At 44.5% G+C, this 17,381-nt stretch overlaps 1 protein-coding gene across 1 annotated transcript in view; it reads right to left on the bottom strand.

The window, feature by feature from the left end:
- Nucleotides 1-1,934: 1,934 nt before the first annotated feature.
- Nucleotides 1,935-17,381, bottom strand: part of LOC120993647 (myeloperoxidase-like) — a 78,661-nt gene continuing 63,214 nt past the window's right edge. The window contains exons 8-12 of the mRNA XM_040422125.1: nt 7,857-8,017; nt 7,508-7,760; nt 6,693-6,863; nt 5,356-5,593; nt 1,935-2,133 (exon numbers count right to left, since the gene is read on the bottom strand). Coding sequence (XP_040278059.1) covers nt 1,935-2,133; nt 5,356-5,593; nt 6,693-6,863; nt 7,508-7,760; nt 7,857-8,017 — 1,022 coding nt within the window. The remainder of the gene's footprint in view (nt 2,134-5,355; nt 5,594-6,692; nt 6,864-7,507; nt 7,761-7,856; nt 8,018-17,381) is intronic.

Raw genomic sequence — 17,381 nt, 5'->3', positions numbered from 1 at the left:
ATGAGCAGAAGTTATTACTTCGCGAAGTCTCGCGTGACGGCTAATAACTTCATAGATTAATTTTTACTGTAAAAAAACATTTCCCGAACTCGGGTTCGGTCCCAAGGTACCACTTAATTTATGAAGTTATTACGCGAAGTCAAGTGAGACTTCGTGAAGTAATAACTTCGGCTGATCTGAGCCAATACATTCTAATAGAGCGCTCTGTACATTATTGGACCGAAGTTTTATGCGAATCGACTTCGGATGTTTCAACCGAAGTCGATTCGCTCATCCCTAATTGTAGCATTCATGAAACAGCTGTCATGTTAAGAACATGTCCTATTATTGTCCGCATTATGGACAAGGATAGAACTTTTCTATTAGGGGACGGCCATTCTGTTCCGCAAAATGCAGAATGCATGTGGTTGTTATATGTGTTTTGTGAGTCTGCAAATTGCGGACCGCAAAACATCCATTGGTCGTGTGAATGAGTGCTAACACTGGTAGCATTTATCAAAGGTGTAACAAGCTTTGTGTTTTAATAAGTAAGTATACCAGCCCTGATTGACATCTTAAATTTCAAGTATGGAAATGTAAAAATCAAAGTGAAATGTTGTAGAGGGGACATCATTACAGCTGCAGAATCAACAACAGTAAAATAATCTATATTTGTACAGAAGATCAGCAAAGGGACTTCAATTTTGCATCTTGGAGGTTTCCATGGGATTATTGTATCTGTAATGAAGACAAATACAGATAAATATGAAATACAGTTATAGAAACTGATTGTGATTAAAGATGAGTAAATCAATTCTATCGAATCAAATTTCAATCCAAATTTTTTAGAATCTTAGCCGACTGGATTTGGGAGCATTTTTGGAGAGAAACGGAGAGAAACATTACAACTGAAGCACTTTCAATACTGGTCGCATTGATTCTGGTCCAAATTGAAAGCCCAATTTGGTTGAATTGGACAGAAATTGCTGTAAGTTTGCTCATCACTTATTATGATACATATACAGTGAAATATACCAGCTCTCCAAGAACGGCAAATCATTGCAGATTTTTTTTTCCCCCTCTGTGATCTACAGTATCCTGAATAAAGCAATTAAATGTATCTTTCTGGCCACTGTAAGGCCTCTTTCACACGGGCGTTCTGGATTTGCTCCGGATGCGTCGCGTGTGCATTGCGGGAAACCCGTGCGAGTAGGCACGCAATTGCAGTCAGTTTTGACTGCGATTGCGTTCCGATGTTCAGTTTTTTTCCACGCAAGTGCAATGCGTTTTGCACGTGCGTGAGAAAAAACTGAATGTGGTACCCAAACCCGAACCCAGACTTCTTCACTGAAGTTCGGGTTTGGGTTAGGTGTTCTATTCATTTAATTATTTTCCCTGCTGTCTAATACAAACAGTTTTGGGGCGTTTTTATTTTCTATATCAGTGCATCCATTCCTCCTTGATTTGCGGTGTATTTAGTCGATATAGTTTTGGCCCTGTAACTGTCCAAATAGGTAAAGTGTGAAGTGAGCCCTAGCACAGTGGACTCCCTATGCATGTTTCTGCAACGCACAGGGTTCTTCACTACTATGCAGGCTCTCAGCAGCCAGAAAATAGCTGTTTTTTAACATGATTCTTCACAAATAAATTTTAATCAAATAAAATCTTTTTGGTAAATTCAGTGAACTGTCCGAATTGAATTTTTTTAAAATTTGCTCATCTCTATCCATAACATTATATCATTCTTAACATGTACTATGTACTATTCTGACATGATTTGGACCCACACCTATTGAATCAGCACAGTATCTGTATCTATAATCTATACGTTGGATCATTAATAGAATCAATTAGGAGTCATCCTAAATAAATGGCCGTCTCCTGCTCATATAATTTATTTTATTATTATTTTTTTAGTTTTATTGTTGTATTAGCGTGTACTTACCATCAGTGATCTAAGCTTTCCAAGGACTCAGGTCCATTGCTGGGAATTTGGAACAGTCAATGAAATCTGCTGGGAACTCATTGGCCAAAAAGACATTTTGAGGAACTTGTTTAATTTTGGTATTAGCACATATGATATGTGCCAGTGTCACTTCCGATATTGATTTTCTTTGTTTCAGGCTGAATACCGAAGGATTTTCATAAAAAAAACTAGAAAGGTATAGAAAGATTCAGTGGCTGAGATATTTGACCAAGAGCTAAAGTCTCCATTATTGTTTGCATGGCTTAGTTTACAGGCACACAGTGGATACAATCATTCATGTCAATGGGATGAAGTCGCAATATCCTTGCAGGGTGGCAGACCCATGTAAACAATTAACAGCTTGTGGCACAATCACTGCAGCCCCTTTATACTGCTGACTAGTGGGGGTGCAGAGAGTCAAAGAAATCACTGAATAGCAAAGTAATGTGTTGGTAATGTATCTAAAATATTATCAAACTTCACTGCCTGTATAGATACTAAAAATGAAAATAAGGGTACTTTCACACTTGCGGCAGGACGGATCTGACAGGCTGTTCACCCTGTCGGATCCGTCCTTCCGCTATTTCGCCGTGCCGCCGGACCGCCGCTCCGTCCCCATTGACTATAATGGGGACGGGGGCGGAGCTCCGGCGCAGCACGGCAGTGCACGGCGAGAGCCGCCGGACATGCAGGACTTTTAGTCCGGCGGCCTTTCGCCGTGCACTGCCGTGCTGCGCCGGAGCTCCGCCCCGTCCCCATTATAGTCAATGGGGACGGAGCGGCGGCACGGCGAAATAGCGGAAGGACGGATCCAACAGGGTGAACAGCCTGTCGGATCCGTCCTGCCGCAAGTGTGAAAGTAGCCTAATAAATCTTTATTCTAAATCACTGATTAAAATCTTTAAATGGGCAGCTGCCCTTGTATCACAGGCTCTAACCTCAGACTATAAAGTCCCTCTGTGTCTATAAAGGGGACTATAAGCTAGTACAACAAAAAAATTTCTGCGTTTGTTGTAAATGTGGAGGTATAGAACGAAAAGTGACCAGGGCTGAGTATAAATTCTGATGTAATGTACTGTGTATGCACCAGAATGCATGGGATGATCAGTCCCCATTGATGATTGAAACTTATGCCCCCGGAATCCATATGACCAGGCTCCATATATAGATCTGTTCTATATATGTGTGATAACTGCCTGAGAAAACCCAGGCTACCACAGTGTCAATCTGATGCAATTATTTGTTTGGATGCATCACCCAAAGCAGTATGTATCGTGAAGGTCGCTTAAATATTAATAACTAACGCGCGTTTCAAGGTCTGATCCCTGCTTCAATCCTTTTTTCAATACATTACATACATTAGTATTGTACTGCATCGACTATCAGTGTATTACACAGTGTAAGGCCTCATGCACACGACCGTTGTTGTGCTCCGTTCCGCAAAATGGGGTTCTGTTGTTCCGTTTTTGTTTCCGTGTGTCTTCCTTTATTTTTGGAGGATCACCAGACATGAAGAAAAGTAAAAAAAAATCCAAGACAGGTTTGCCATGCAAATGATAGGAAAAAAACGGACGCGGATGACAATCTTGTGTGCCTCCGTGTTTTTTAGCGGTCTCATTGACTTGAATGGGTCCGTGAACCATTTTCCGCGAAAATAATAGGACAGGTTATATTTTTTTGACGGACTGGAACCACTGATCACGGACGCGGATGACAAACGGTGCATTAGCCGAGTTTTCAACGGACCCATTGAAAGTCAATGGGTCCGCAGAAAATCACGAAAAACGGCACAACGGACACGGAATAAAACAACGGTCGTGTGCCTGAGGCCTAATACAATGATAGTTTGCCTATGAGACCTAGCCTGGGGGCTGGGCCTCAGAGGCCTCTGTAGCTGCCGGGCCCCAAGGCCTTTGAAAGGCGTGGGGCTGCCATGGCAACCATCAGGTCCCTGTCACCACAGCACGGGGACCTGATGGTTCAGGAGCGCCATCCTCCCATATGCCACGGTCAGCGCTGACCGAGGCATTTGAGGGGTTAATCCACTGGCATCAGTGTTATCACTAGTGATGGCCAGTTCGCCAAGTCCGGCGATGCACAGGTAAGTCCTTACCTGTGCCTGCGCCGCGAGCCGGTCTGAAACAAATGCGGTCACCGGGAGCAGGCAGTTCCGAGAACAGCCCGATGAGAGCCCCCGGCGGCTGTTCTTGGAATTGCATGCTCCCGGTGACCGCATTTGTTTTAGACCGACTCGCGGCACAGGTAAGGACTTACCTGTGCATCGCCGGACTTGTGATTTTAAGATGGCAGCCCGCATGTGTTCGCAGGAGAACACGGCGAACTGGCCATCACTGGTTATCACCAATGCTGGTAGATGCAGCCTGGGTCTGGCAGTCAGTAACAGCCGGGCCCCTGCCGCTGATCAAGGGGAAGGACCACAGGACAAGAATACTCATCCTGGGGCACAAAGTACCAGCAATTTAGGACGAGCATTCTCATCCTGGGTCCTTAAAGGGAGTCTGTCATCAGCATTTCACTTTTTTAACCCTTCCCACAGCTCCCTAGCATGCTTACAGTTAATAAAAACTTTACCTCTGGCATCAATCCTGGACTTACAGAACCCTCAAAAACGATCTTTATAAGATATGCAAATGAGGGCTCGCAAGTGCCCAGGGGCAGGGTTACTCTCTTAGGTGCCCTGCTTGCTCATCCTTCTCATTGCGTCCCCCCGCCCCTTTCTACCCTCTGCCCGCCCATCCTTTCCCTCTGACCGCCTTTCTACTAACTTGTTATTCTGCCGATATCCCACGCCTGCGCACTCATTCCTTTGGCCGGCGCATGCGCACTGCGATGCCCATTCCTTGTACGGCATCACAGTAACTATTGCGCATGCTCCGGCTAACGACGCCGATGGACCGCCTCCTTTGTTGTGTTTTTGCGTCGTTAGCTGGCGCATGCGCAATAGTTACTGTGATGCCGTACAAGGAATGGGCATCGCAGTGCGCATGCGCCGGCCAAAGGAATGAGTGCGCAGGCGCGGGATATCGGCAGAATAACAAGTTAGTACAAAGGCGGTCAGAGGGAAAGGATGGGCGGGCAGAGGGTAGGAAGGGGCGGGGGGACGCAATGAGAAGGCTGAGCAAGCAGGGCACCTAAGAGAGTAACGCCGCCCCTGGGCACTTGCGAGCCCTCATTTGCATATCTTTTAAAGATCGTTTTTGAGGGTTCTGTAAGTCCAGGATTGATGCCAGAGGTAATGTTTTTATTAACTGTAAGCATGCTAGGGAGCTGTGGGAGGGGTTAAAAAAGTGAAATGCTGGTGACAGACTCCCTTTAAGGTGTTAAAAGCTATCCAAACAACAGAAACGTATAATATATATTTTCATGTTGCATTGATAATTGGCACATACCTATCTCCATTTCTACCCCTACGAAACTGGTTTCCAATCAAACAAGATAGCAACTGCCCAGTTCTTCCATTGGGAACTAATGGCTCAGAGACTCCACCAACCCAGAAGTCAATATTTTCCGGAGTTCCATACAAATCAATGAGCTTTTTGGCAACTTCCTGATTATTCAGCACAGCAGCTAATTCATCGACATCACGTGGTGCAGAAAGATTACAGAACCTTCTCCAAGCATTGTATCCTAGGAGGTAAAGAAATGTAGAATTACTTCACTACCATCAGAGAAATATTATGGGATTGTGTGTCCAGTTTATTTATTGACCGTTTTTAAATAGTAATTGAAAAATATCAATTTAATCAAAAAGACTGCATTTTTTCTCTGTGTGAACATATGGGGTGAGGGGATATCATGCTATAAGTTGTATTTAAGCTGTTTGATATATATGGGGGGAAAAAGAAGAGAAAAAAAACTATGGGGGTCACTTACTAATCTGAAATACACCTAAATTAGGCATATTTCCGGCGCAGATGACAGCGCAACGGTTAGTTGCACCGCTATCTGCAATTTTTCCCCACTCACGCTAGGTCTAAAATAGTAGGAGTGGCCTGGGCAGGGAAGGGGACAGGCCCGTCTCATTTATCATTTTCTATGCCTGTTTTAGGCGTGGAAAATTGTCTAAATGTAAGACAGCTCGGGAGCTGGGTGCGCCGAAGCTATGCAGAGGCCGCCACCTCTTCATAACTTTGGCCGATGCACCGACAGCAATGGGCCCTTATTAAGACCGGCGTCTAAAATGCCGGTCTTAATAAAGGTGCCCCTATATGCTTTTCATATTTTTTACTGCTTTGATACAAATTGTACATATACAGCCTGTAAATATCATCGGTTGTTTGTCATAATCGCATTTGGATTCTGGGACTGGTTTTATATACTTTATATACTTCCTGATTTTGGCTGGTTATCTCTCTCTGCTCATTCAACCGCCAGTTATCATTCCCGATCCTCTCATACACATGCATGGTAAGCTCAACCGAGCCACTCACTAAAATTCCCTCACCGTGGCCCCTAAACTAAACCCACCTCCACTTCCTCTATGGTCATCGAATCATCCTATGCATGTTCTGTGACCCACGAGAGAGCCAGGCATGAATGCATGGTGCACTGACTGCCCTCTTCCCCTCCCCCGCCACTGTAAGGAACACGGTTTATATTAAACTATGTGCTGCTTTCTATACCACTATCATTTTCTGCATAGCTTAATGATCATATAATAATTTAAAATTATAAATTATTTAAAGCATCCATTTATTACCAATATTGCAAATGTGTTCCCACCTACCTGGTAAGCCATGGTCTCTACCCCGTTGTATGTTAAAAGATGCTAGATCACGGCCAAAGTGATCAACCACTGGAAAAAGACGTTCCCTCAATTCATCAACCATTATCTGGTCTTGGTGGTTCAGTTTCGCTTTATTGACCATCGTACCCCTGAGTAAAGGATCAATTCCATCTGCGGGCGTAATATAGGGTTATCAGAAAAGTAAGGCACACTAACGTTTGTTTTTTTCCGTTTACGTTCCATTTTCTGTGTTCCGTATACGTATACCTTCCGTTTTACTTGCGGACCCATTGAAATGTATGGTTCCGTATACGGAACGCAAAAAACGGAACGGAAACGGAAGAAAAAATGTTCGTGCGCAAGAGGCCTAAAAGGATTAGGCCTTATGCACACGAACGTATTTTCATTCCGTGTCCGTTCATTTTTTTTTGCGCTGTATAGGGAACCATACATTTCAATGGGTCCGCAAATAAAACGGAAGGTACTCCGTGTGCATTCTGTTTCCTTATTTCCGTTCCGCAAAAAAATAGAACATATCCTATAATTATCCGCATTACGGACAAGGATAGGACTGTTCTATTAGGGGCCAGCTGTTCCGTTCCGCAAAATACAGAATGAACACGGATGTCATCCGTATTTTTTGCGGATCCGTTTTTTGCAGACCGCAAAATGCATACGGTCGTGTGCATGAGGTCTTACTAAAAGGATCTATTGAACTATGCTGCACTATACTAATACTATAAATTCTACATAGTATGCAAAATGACAGAAATAGGTTATGATAGAAAAATAATTAATAGAGAAGTAGAAGTTACCGTTTCTCACTATTCTCCACGAAGCGAAAAATGTTTCATGAAGTGGGACAACTGGCTCGGGGCTGTATGGAGAGAAATCATTTGCCAATCTGTAAATGAATGGCTGTATCATTGTGTAACCCATTCTGAAGGCAATAGTGAAGACATTTGATACTGTTGGGTCCTCATCTTCGTCATAGGATGTATAAGGAGGTAGAGCCTTCGACATCTCATTGCCCAATAGTAGAGGAAGCCAGTCTTTATATGTTTTTTTCTTTTAACAAAAAATAAAAATAAAACATGCTTTAGTAAAAGCAAAATTCTCTGGCAATGTACAATTATGGTATAATACTCAAAAATGATACTGCACCTGCAGCATTGCTCCTATTATCTTGCGGGTTTCTTGGTATAGCGTCTCTCCTGACCACTGTGGGTTTAACTTACTCAACTGAGTAGCAATGCGGTTGTGCTCTCTCAAGAAAAGTGTATGGAATGTCGTCAGCATGGGTTGCTCGTTAGAACGGCTATCCCCTGAAAAGGGAAGATGAAGATGAAGAAATGTCACCAGATATATGGGGAGGACATTGATGACCTGTTCTCAGGATAGTGGGAGTCTGACTCTTAGGACTATTGCTTCAGACACAGTGGCACATCTGTACACATGGTGTGGCTCTGGTACTGCAGCTTATCCTGAGCTCATCTCTATTCACTTTAATGTTCAGGGGCAGAGCCGGGCACAGTCACTAGTTGTAGAACTGCAGCGATGGGACCACAATGTTCCAACAGGACCAAACCCTCAAAACAACAACCTAACACCCATAAATAGAAAATTAACAGAATAAAATGGAGACAGGGCGGAATGAAGAGGAGAATTGTGCTGCAGCATCTCTCTCTCTTTGTGGTGTGAGACTGCATACTGTGAGAGGAGAGGGGGCACTGAAGTGAGCGACATCTTACTGACTCAGAGTTTGCATATTTACAAGTATCTCACAAAAGTGAGTACACCCCTCCCATTTTTGTAAGTATTTTATTCTATCTTTTCATGGGACAACAGTGACAAAAAGGTCTAAACCGCTGGCAACAAAAGTGAGTATAACCCTAAGTAAAAACGGTCATATTGTACCCAAAGTGTCAATATTTTGTCTGGCCACCATTATTTTCCAGCACTGCCTTAACTCTCTTGGGCATAGAGTTCACTAGAGATTCGCAGGTTTCCATTGGAATCCTCTTCTACTCCTCCGTGATGACATCATGGAGCTGGTGGATGTTGGAGACCTTGCGTTCCTCCACCTTCCATTTGAGGACAGATGTTCAATAGGGCTTAAGTCTGGAGACATGCTTGGCCAGTTCAGCACCTTAACCGTCAGTTTCTTTAGCAAGGCAGTGGTAGTCTTGGAGGTGTGTTTGGGGTCTTTATCATGTTGGAATACTGCCCTGCGGCCCAGTTTCTAAAAGGAGGGGGATCATGCTCTGCTTCAGTATGTCACAGTGCATGTTGGCATTCATGGTTCCCTCAATGAACTTGTCACGGATCAGCGGATATGAACCCACTGTGCTACTGACTGGCTGTATCCTGGAGGGGCGTGACTAAGCAACTACTTGGTCTTTGCTAGTGCCTCTGATGGTGAGGATAGGCTTGGGCCATTAGGGTAGTTGCCAGGTACCACTCCAGGACAGTCCCAGAGTCAGTAGCAGCTGGTCCAGGCACACCAGGAGGTACCTGCTAAGGTACCGACAGTACAGGTGTAGTTAGACAGGCAGGGTAGTTACCAGGAGCAACAAGACAGGAACCAGAGGATGAGGCAGAGCCGTAGTCAGGACAAGCAAAGGGTCAAGGCAGGCGGCACAGGAACAAGGTCAGACAATCCGGATCGGCAACAGGAGAGGCGATGCAAGCAGGCTGGGATTAGACGATAAACGAAGTCCAGGAACGAAGCACGAAGTCAGAAACACGAGTGGTAAGCAAGCTCTTTAGAACAAGACTAGGACCTTGACTCTAAGGCGTCTCGGTAGAGGGCTGAGCTACTTAACCTCTTACGGACACAGGGCGTACAGGTATGCCCTGATGTCCGAGTCCTTAAGGACATGTACGCCGTGTGTATTTCCGATCACCGCTGCGCGGCGGGCGGTGATCGGAACAGAGTGCCTGCTGAAATCATTCAGCAGGCACTCTGTGACAATGCCGAGGGGGGTCCTGTGACCCCCCCACCTTTGGCGGTCAATTCAGAACTGCGGTTTGCTGCGTTTCCGGGTAATTCGGGTCTCCGGTGACCTAATAACCGGAATAGGATGGTGATCGGTGGTGTGATAATACAACACCAATCACCATCCTTAGATTCTGAGAGGTGGCGGTGACATCACCTCTCAGGTTAGCATCCTATTGGCTGGACAGGCGGGCGGGGGTTAACTAATCCCAGCTCTGCTCTCCTTCTCCACACTGCTTCCGTGGAGCCAGGAGAGAGAAGCCCGTCCGTCCACCTCTGAGCACAGCACCCCCACGTGAGCCATCATAGTGCCATCTGGGACATCAGGGACAGGTTTAGGTTTAGGATTAAGCAGGGAGACTGAGGGATAGTTTATGGAAAAAAAGTTGTTGTTTTTTGTGCTTCACCCTGATCGGGTGAACCCTAAACCCTCCAGGGGTGCTGCAGCTTGCCCCACTGCCCCCTCACACACACACACATTTTATTTTTTTTTTGTGTGCGTGCACTGACTGTGGCCCCAGCACTTTTAGCGTCCAGCCACTGTTAGCGCATCGCCCACCCCACCGCTGATCAGCTTCGGACCGCTGATCAGCGAGTTTGAATAGTTTTTTTTTTTTTTTTTTGGTGATTTTTATTTATTTAGTTTTATTTATTTTTTCAGTTAGGGTTAGGGTGGTGTATAAGTGAACGTGAACATCTGTCCCCCCACACACACGCACACTAAATAAAGTTTTACACACACGCACACACACACTCCCCTATGGCCCACCGGACGTTCTCGGCCGAGGAGGCATACGTCCTGCTTGTCTCCGACTCCGAGAGCCCCAGTGAGGATGAGGATGACCCCACTTTCCTCTTGTCATCCGCGTCCTCCTCATCATCTAGTGATGATGATGAGCCCCCAAGGCGGCGGAGATGCCGCAAGGCGGAGCCAGGGGACCCCCATCCTGCGGCCCACACTAGTATGAGCAGCCCTAGGGCTCGTACTAGTTTTCCGGCCCACCAGATAAGTCCACCTGAGCCCCCTACCGGTGAACTTGTCTGGTGTACTCCAGAGGATTTTGAGCCCATGATTCCTGACTTTGTTGCCCAACCAGGAATCCAGATTCCCACAGTGGGCTTCACTGAATATGACTTTTTTAGTTTTTTTCTCAGTGACCACTTTGTGAATCTGATGGTGGAGTCCGGTGGCTTGACTCCGGTCAGTGCATCCCACAAAAAATTAGCCCCTACCTAAGACAATCGGCTAAAAACTAAAAATAAACTGACTCTCAGACTATGGAGATACTAAAATGTTTTTTGTTGTTTTTAAAAAAAAGGATATTATAGTGTAAAACCTATTTATTTATTTTTTAAAGTAGACATATTAGGTATTGCCGCGTCCATAAGAATCTATGCTATAAAAATAACACATGACCTAACCTCAAAAAAATTAAATTGAACGGTGTAAAAATAGGCATTTTTTGCCAAATTTTTCATTTTAATCAATTTTTTCCGTTAACAAAGCAAGGGTTACAATCAAACAAAACTCTAGATTTATTGCCCTGATTCTGTAGTTTACAGAAACACCCCATATGTGGTCATAAAATGCTGTATGGCCAAATGGCAGGGCGAACAAGGAAAGGAGAGCCATATGCTTTTTGGAAGGCAGATTTTGCTGGACTGTTTTTTTGACACCATGTCCCATTTGAAGCCCCCCTGATGCACCCCTAGAGTATAAACTCCATAAAAGTGACCCCATCTAAGAAATAGTGATGAGCGGCCGGTGCCATATTTGATTTCGACGAAATTCGCGAATATTCGATAGAATATTCGTTTCATATTCGTCGAAATCGAATATTCGTCATTATTCTAGTTATCGCGATTAATATGCGATTTAAATAATCGCGTATTTCGATTTTAACTTAAGGCTACTTTACTAATGGTTTGATATCTAGAATTAGCGAAGATGACGAATATGACGAATGTATTCGTCATATTCCTCAAAACGAAGATAACGAAGTATTCTCCATCTTAGTTTTTAGCTACCTATTCGTCAACTTCGCTAATTCTAGCAATCAAATAGGAAAGTTGACTATAGAGACAGCTAAGTTTAATTCGCTATGCGATTATATTACTTAGCTTATTCTTTTTTTTTTTATTGAATAGTTAAATACTTGATTATTATAATGATTCTATTTATAAAAAAAAAAAAAGCAAAGTAATATATTCGCATAGCGAATTAAACACAGCTGTCTCTATAGTCAACCTTCCTATTTGATTGCTAGAATTAGCGAAGTTGACGAATAGGTAGCTAAAACGAAGATGAAGAATACTTCGTTATCTTCGTTTGGAGGAATAGGACGAATGCATTCGTCATATTCGCTAATTCTACCAAGCCAACCATAGTAAACCAGGTCCAAGTTGAAATAGCAATGCGATTAATTCAAGTTATAATAATCGAATTTCGATTTCAACTTAGCACTGCTATATTCCATATTCGTTAATTCTAGCCTAATATGGAATATAGTAGCGCTAAGTTGAAATCGAAATTCGATTATTATAACTTGAATTAATCAAATGGCTATTTCAACTTGGACCTGGTTTACTATGGTTGGCTTGGTAGAATTAGCGAATATGACGAATGTATTCGTCATATTCCTCAAAACGAAGATAACGGAGTATTCTCCATCTTCGTTTTAGCTACCTATTCGTCAACTTCGCTAATTCTAGCAATCAAATAGGAAGGATGACTTAAGAGACAGCTGTGTTTAATTCGCTATGCGATTATATTACTTATATTACTTTCCATATTCGTTAATTCTAGCCTAATATGGAATATAGCAGTGCTAAATTGAAATCGCAATTCGATTATTATAACATGAATTAATCGAATTGCGATTTCAACATAATTCTCAAATCCGACAGTACATTCTAGTATGGAGACGTTCCCATGGTGATGGGACGCTACATGAGCACGGAAGTCGTCAGAAGTGGCAACGGGCACTGACTGGAGCAGCCAAGGAATCCAGGAATCCTAAGGACAGGTAAGAACTACTTTTGGGAAGTGGGAAAGAAGAAAATATAAAAATAAAAAAATAAAAATAAAAAAAAGAATATTCGAAATATCGAATTTATAGCACTATATTCGAAATATTCGCGAATTAGCGAAGTGCCGATATTCGCTAAAAAAATTTGATATTCGAATATTCGCGCTCAACACTACTAAGAAACTACACCCCTCAAGGTATTCAAAACTGATTTTACAAACTTTGTTAACCCTTTAGGTGTTCCATGAGCGTTATTGGCAAATGGAGATGAATTTTCAGAATTTCAATTTTTTTGCAAATGATCCATTTTAATCCATTTTTTCCAGTAACAAAGCAAGGGTTAACAGCCAAACAAAACTCAATATTTATTGCCCTGATTCTGTAGTTTATATAAACACCCCATATGTGGTTGTAAACTACTGTACGGGCACACGACAGGGCGCAGAAGGAAAGGAACACCATATGGTTTCTGGAAGGAAGATTTTGCTGGACTGGTTTATTTACACCATGTCCCATTTGAAGCCCCCCTGATGCACCTCTAGAGTAGAAACTCCATAAAAGTGACCCCATTTTGGAAACTACGGCCCTCGAGGTATTCAAAACTGATTTTACAAACTTTGTTAACGCTTTAGGTGTTCCACAACAGTTATTGGCAAATGGAGATGAAATTTCAGAATTAAATTTTTTTGTAACCTTGCCTCACAAAAATGTAATATAGAGCAACTAAAAATTATATGTACCCTAAAAATAGTCCCAACAAAACTGCCACCTTATCCCGTAGTTTCCAAAATGGCTGAATGTGCCTGAATGCTCCTAAACAAGTTTTAACGTTGGGATGCACCCTAAGTATAGCGCAATACTATTTGTAATCCAAAGAAGGTGAAGTCTGTATCCTGCAGCTTTCATATACTGTATGTCCAAAAGTGTCAACTGGAACAGTGCAATGTGATGTGATGTGATGTGATGCGGCACTTACAGTTCCTTGGATACTTAGGCGGACTCTTGGCGTTCTCCCCCTGATACACTGGTCCACTCCCGAACTGAACCATACAGTCATGTGATTCCCGAAATCTTCGCTGCAAATATTCCTTAGGCGCTGTAGCCAGACTCCACTGTGAGCCGTAAATCCTCTTCCAGGCTCCAGAGAAGTTCTCTCCTGACGTCCTCAGCATTCACCAAGCAGCCGCCGCCTGGTCACTTTCTGCTCTGCCAGTAAACTCCTCCCCTTCCCAGGGAGACTGTGATGCAGCAAGTGATATTCTAAGTGCAGCCTCAAACCTGCATTTACAGTTCACTATCATCCTTCTGAGGGTCGTACTAAGCCCCTAAATTAGCATTACTTGAACTTTGAAAGGTAAAACATATATAAACTTTTCTATACTGAACAACTCCATTGTAACTTTATATGTACTTTGCAGACATTGCAGGCATAATATACTTTACATTCAAAGGCATTTGTGATTCATGATTACACCCTTACATGCCACCCCACTAAAATATTGGCGTTCCGACAGCCCTACCAAATAAATTCATCTGCGGCATAGTGCTGAGGGGGAATACTTGCCGTGGAGCGCTCCGACCTGCGAAGGCCTGAGTTTTCTGTAGTTGGTATAGTAACATGACCGACCCCTCCCGGGGTGGTAGCGCATCTTCAGGAACAGTGTCTGGTACTGTACAATTGGGTGCGGACGACGCAGTCTGTAAAGGCAGCGTAGGGGTCAGCCACTACTCTACGTCTCTTGGATTCCCAGGCTTCGATTTTGTCTTCTGAGCATCTCCAGAATTATCTGTCGTGGGGCAACTCTCTGAGAGACAAGGTCTGAGCATGTTACGGTGTAATCTTCGGGTTGTCCTATCAGAGTTTTCCCTTTGGACATCGTAGACTGGGCCTTTCGGAAAGACCTGCTGTTCACAATATATGGCTGTGGTTCCCAGCGATCATCTAGTTTACCTGCGGGGAACTTAGCACGCACCAACACTCTGTCACCCGGCAACAAGGGTGTAACCTGCACCGGTTGGTGATCCCTAGGGATTTGCTGTTGCAACTTCTCGTTGACCAGCCGATGAACAGTCCTCAGTTTGTCTTGGTGCTCCTGCACCCATGAGTCAGCTGTCCTGGGGAACTCTTCTTAAAGAGGTCCAAGGTTCATTTTGGCAACTTCTTGCCCTGGACGACTGAACAGCAGCATGTTTTGAGTATAGCCGGTAGTGTTATGAACACTATTATTATATGCCCAGAGAAGTTCAGGCAAATATTCGGACCAGCACAGCTTACGTTCTTTCTCCAGAGTATGGAGCATCTGTAAAAGCATCCTGTTGAATCTTTCACAGGCCCCATTGACCTGTGGGTGGTACGATGTCGTCCTTGACTTCTCAATCCCATACAACCGACACAGCTCTCCCATCAACTTTCCTTGGAAGCAAGCTCCTTGATTGGAATGAATCCGCTTTGGGCATCCTTACACCTGGATGAAGTGTTGGAACACTGCACGGGCAGCTGACTCCGCCATCTGGCCACGGGTAGGTACTGCCACAGAGAACTTTGTAAAGTGATCAGTCATCACAAGGCAATATTGGTGGCCACTCACTGACTGGCCGATCAAGATGTAATCGATCATTAGGATTTCCAGTGGCGCAGATGTTTTAATCACTTGAATTGGAGCTCTCTGTTCAGGAGGCTTTGCCAGCTCACATGCTCGACATTTCTGGCACACTTCATGGACAATCTGCTCCAACTGCGGACAGTATACAAATCTCTCTATCCACTTGTATGTCTTCTCTGCTCCAAAGTGGGCACCCTTTTCATGTCCCTCGAGGGCCACTCTACGGGCCAGGCTACTAGGTATCACTATTTGCCACCTTTCTTCAAGATCAGTAGGGAGAAACACCCTCCGTTGCATAATTCTATTTCGTCCACCTCACCTGCTGGGACTTCCCAGGTGACTCTGTACAGTGCATCCGCATTTGCGTTGCCCTTACCGGCACGGTATTTGATGGTATAATCAAACTTCGCCAGCTTTGCCATCCATCTGTTTCAAGGTGCCCAGCTTCACATTCTGCAAGTGAGCCAATGGGTTATTGTCTGTCCTTACTAGGACCTGTGCTCTGGTGAGATATCCTGAGAACTTTTCAGTCATTGCCCGGACCAACGGCAACAACTAGAGTTTGAAGGAGCTATAATTTTCCGGATTGCGCTGAGTCCCGTAGGGATCGACTAGCATACGCAATGACTCGTTCCTGCCTGTCTTGTTCTTGGGCTATCACTGCTCCAAATCCATGCAGACTTTCATTCGCGTAGAGTGTGAATGGTCTGTCATACTGAGCATATGCCAGGATGGGGGCACTAATCAGGGCTTTCTTCAACTCTTTAAACGCTTGCTACTGAAGCAGTCCCCATGATATGGGTCGTATCTTTGGACCCTGGGCGGTCCCTCTCAAGAGTTTGTGTAGTGGTCCAGCGATCTTCGCAAAGCCTTTTATAAATCTTCGATAATACCTAGCCAATCCTAGGAATGCTTTCACTTATCGAAGCGTCTTAGGTTGCGGCCACTTACTCACTGCCTCTATCTTACTCTCCGCAGGACAAACTCCCTCAGCTGACACGACGTGTCCCAGATGCTCTAGGCTTGTTTGGAAGAGAGGACACTTCCTCGGTTTGATCTTAAGATCATGAGCACGGAGCCTACTTAACACTTGCCGTAATTTTCTCAAATGTTCTTCAAACGTAGGGGCATTGACTACTACGTGATCCAGGTAGATCAGAATAGACTCAAAGTTCAGTTCACCCAGGCAGTGTTCCATTAGGCGCTGGAATGTACCCGGAGCATTCGTCAGCCTGAAGGGCATTCTGTTGAACTCGTACAGCCCCATGAGTAGGATAAAGGCTGTCTTCTATCTATCTTTCTCGGCCACAGGTACTTGCCAGTAACTGCTCGCCAAGTCCAGAGTGGAGAAGTACTTGGCCCGCTGTAATGTCGTCAATGACTCTTCAATCCTGGGCAGGGGGAAAGCGTCCTTTACTGTCTAACGTCTAACTTCCGATAATCCACACAGAATCGCAAGGACCCATCCTTTGTCCGCACCAAGACCACTGGGGCGGCCCACGGGCTTTGGCTCTCTTTTACCACTCCACTGTCTAACATCTGTGACAGCATCATTTTCACTTCTTGGTAGAGAGTAGGCGGAATCTGCCGGTACCTTTCTCGAATTGGGGGAGTATCCCCAGTCAGTATTTCATGTTCTATAGCAGTTGTGCACCCAAAGTCCTCTTCACACCGGGAAAAGGTAGATTGAAACTCCCATAGTACTGCTTCAATCTTCTCCATCTGATCAGCGGTGAATTGGTTCGCATCAATCTCCATTTGCTCCAAGATCCGCTGGACATTCCTCCACCGTGTTCTGGACCACTGCCAAGGTTCAGGCGTAATTTTCAACAGCCCATAGGGCGAATTGGGTACCTGCGAGTGGTTCTCCTTGCAGCACATGCACCACTTTAACCGACCAGGATTACACTGCTGGGGCTCCGATCAGAAGCTGCCACTGCCATCAATGAAGAGGAGGGGAGGTGGGGTTGGGGGGGCGCACTGCGCCACCAATGATTTTAATACTGGGGGGTGGGGGTGAGGGTGCACTGCGCAACCAATGTTTTTAATACTGGGGAGC

This window comes from Bufo bufo, chromosome 3 (assembly GCF_905171765.1).
Source record: "Bufo bufo chromosome 3, aBufBuf1.1, whole genome shotgun sequence".
Classification (NCBI taxonomy): domain Eukaryota; kingdom Metazoa; phylum Chordata; class Amphibia; order Anura; family Bufonidae; genus Bufo; species Bufo bufo.
The sequence above is the reverse complement of the archived record's forward strand: the minus strand, read 5'-3'. Positions and strand labels throughout refer to the sequence as shown.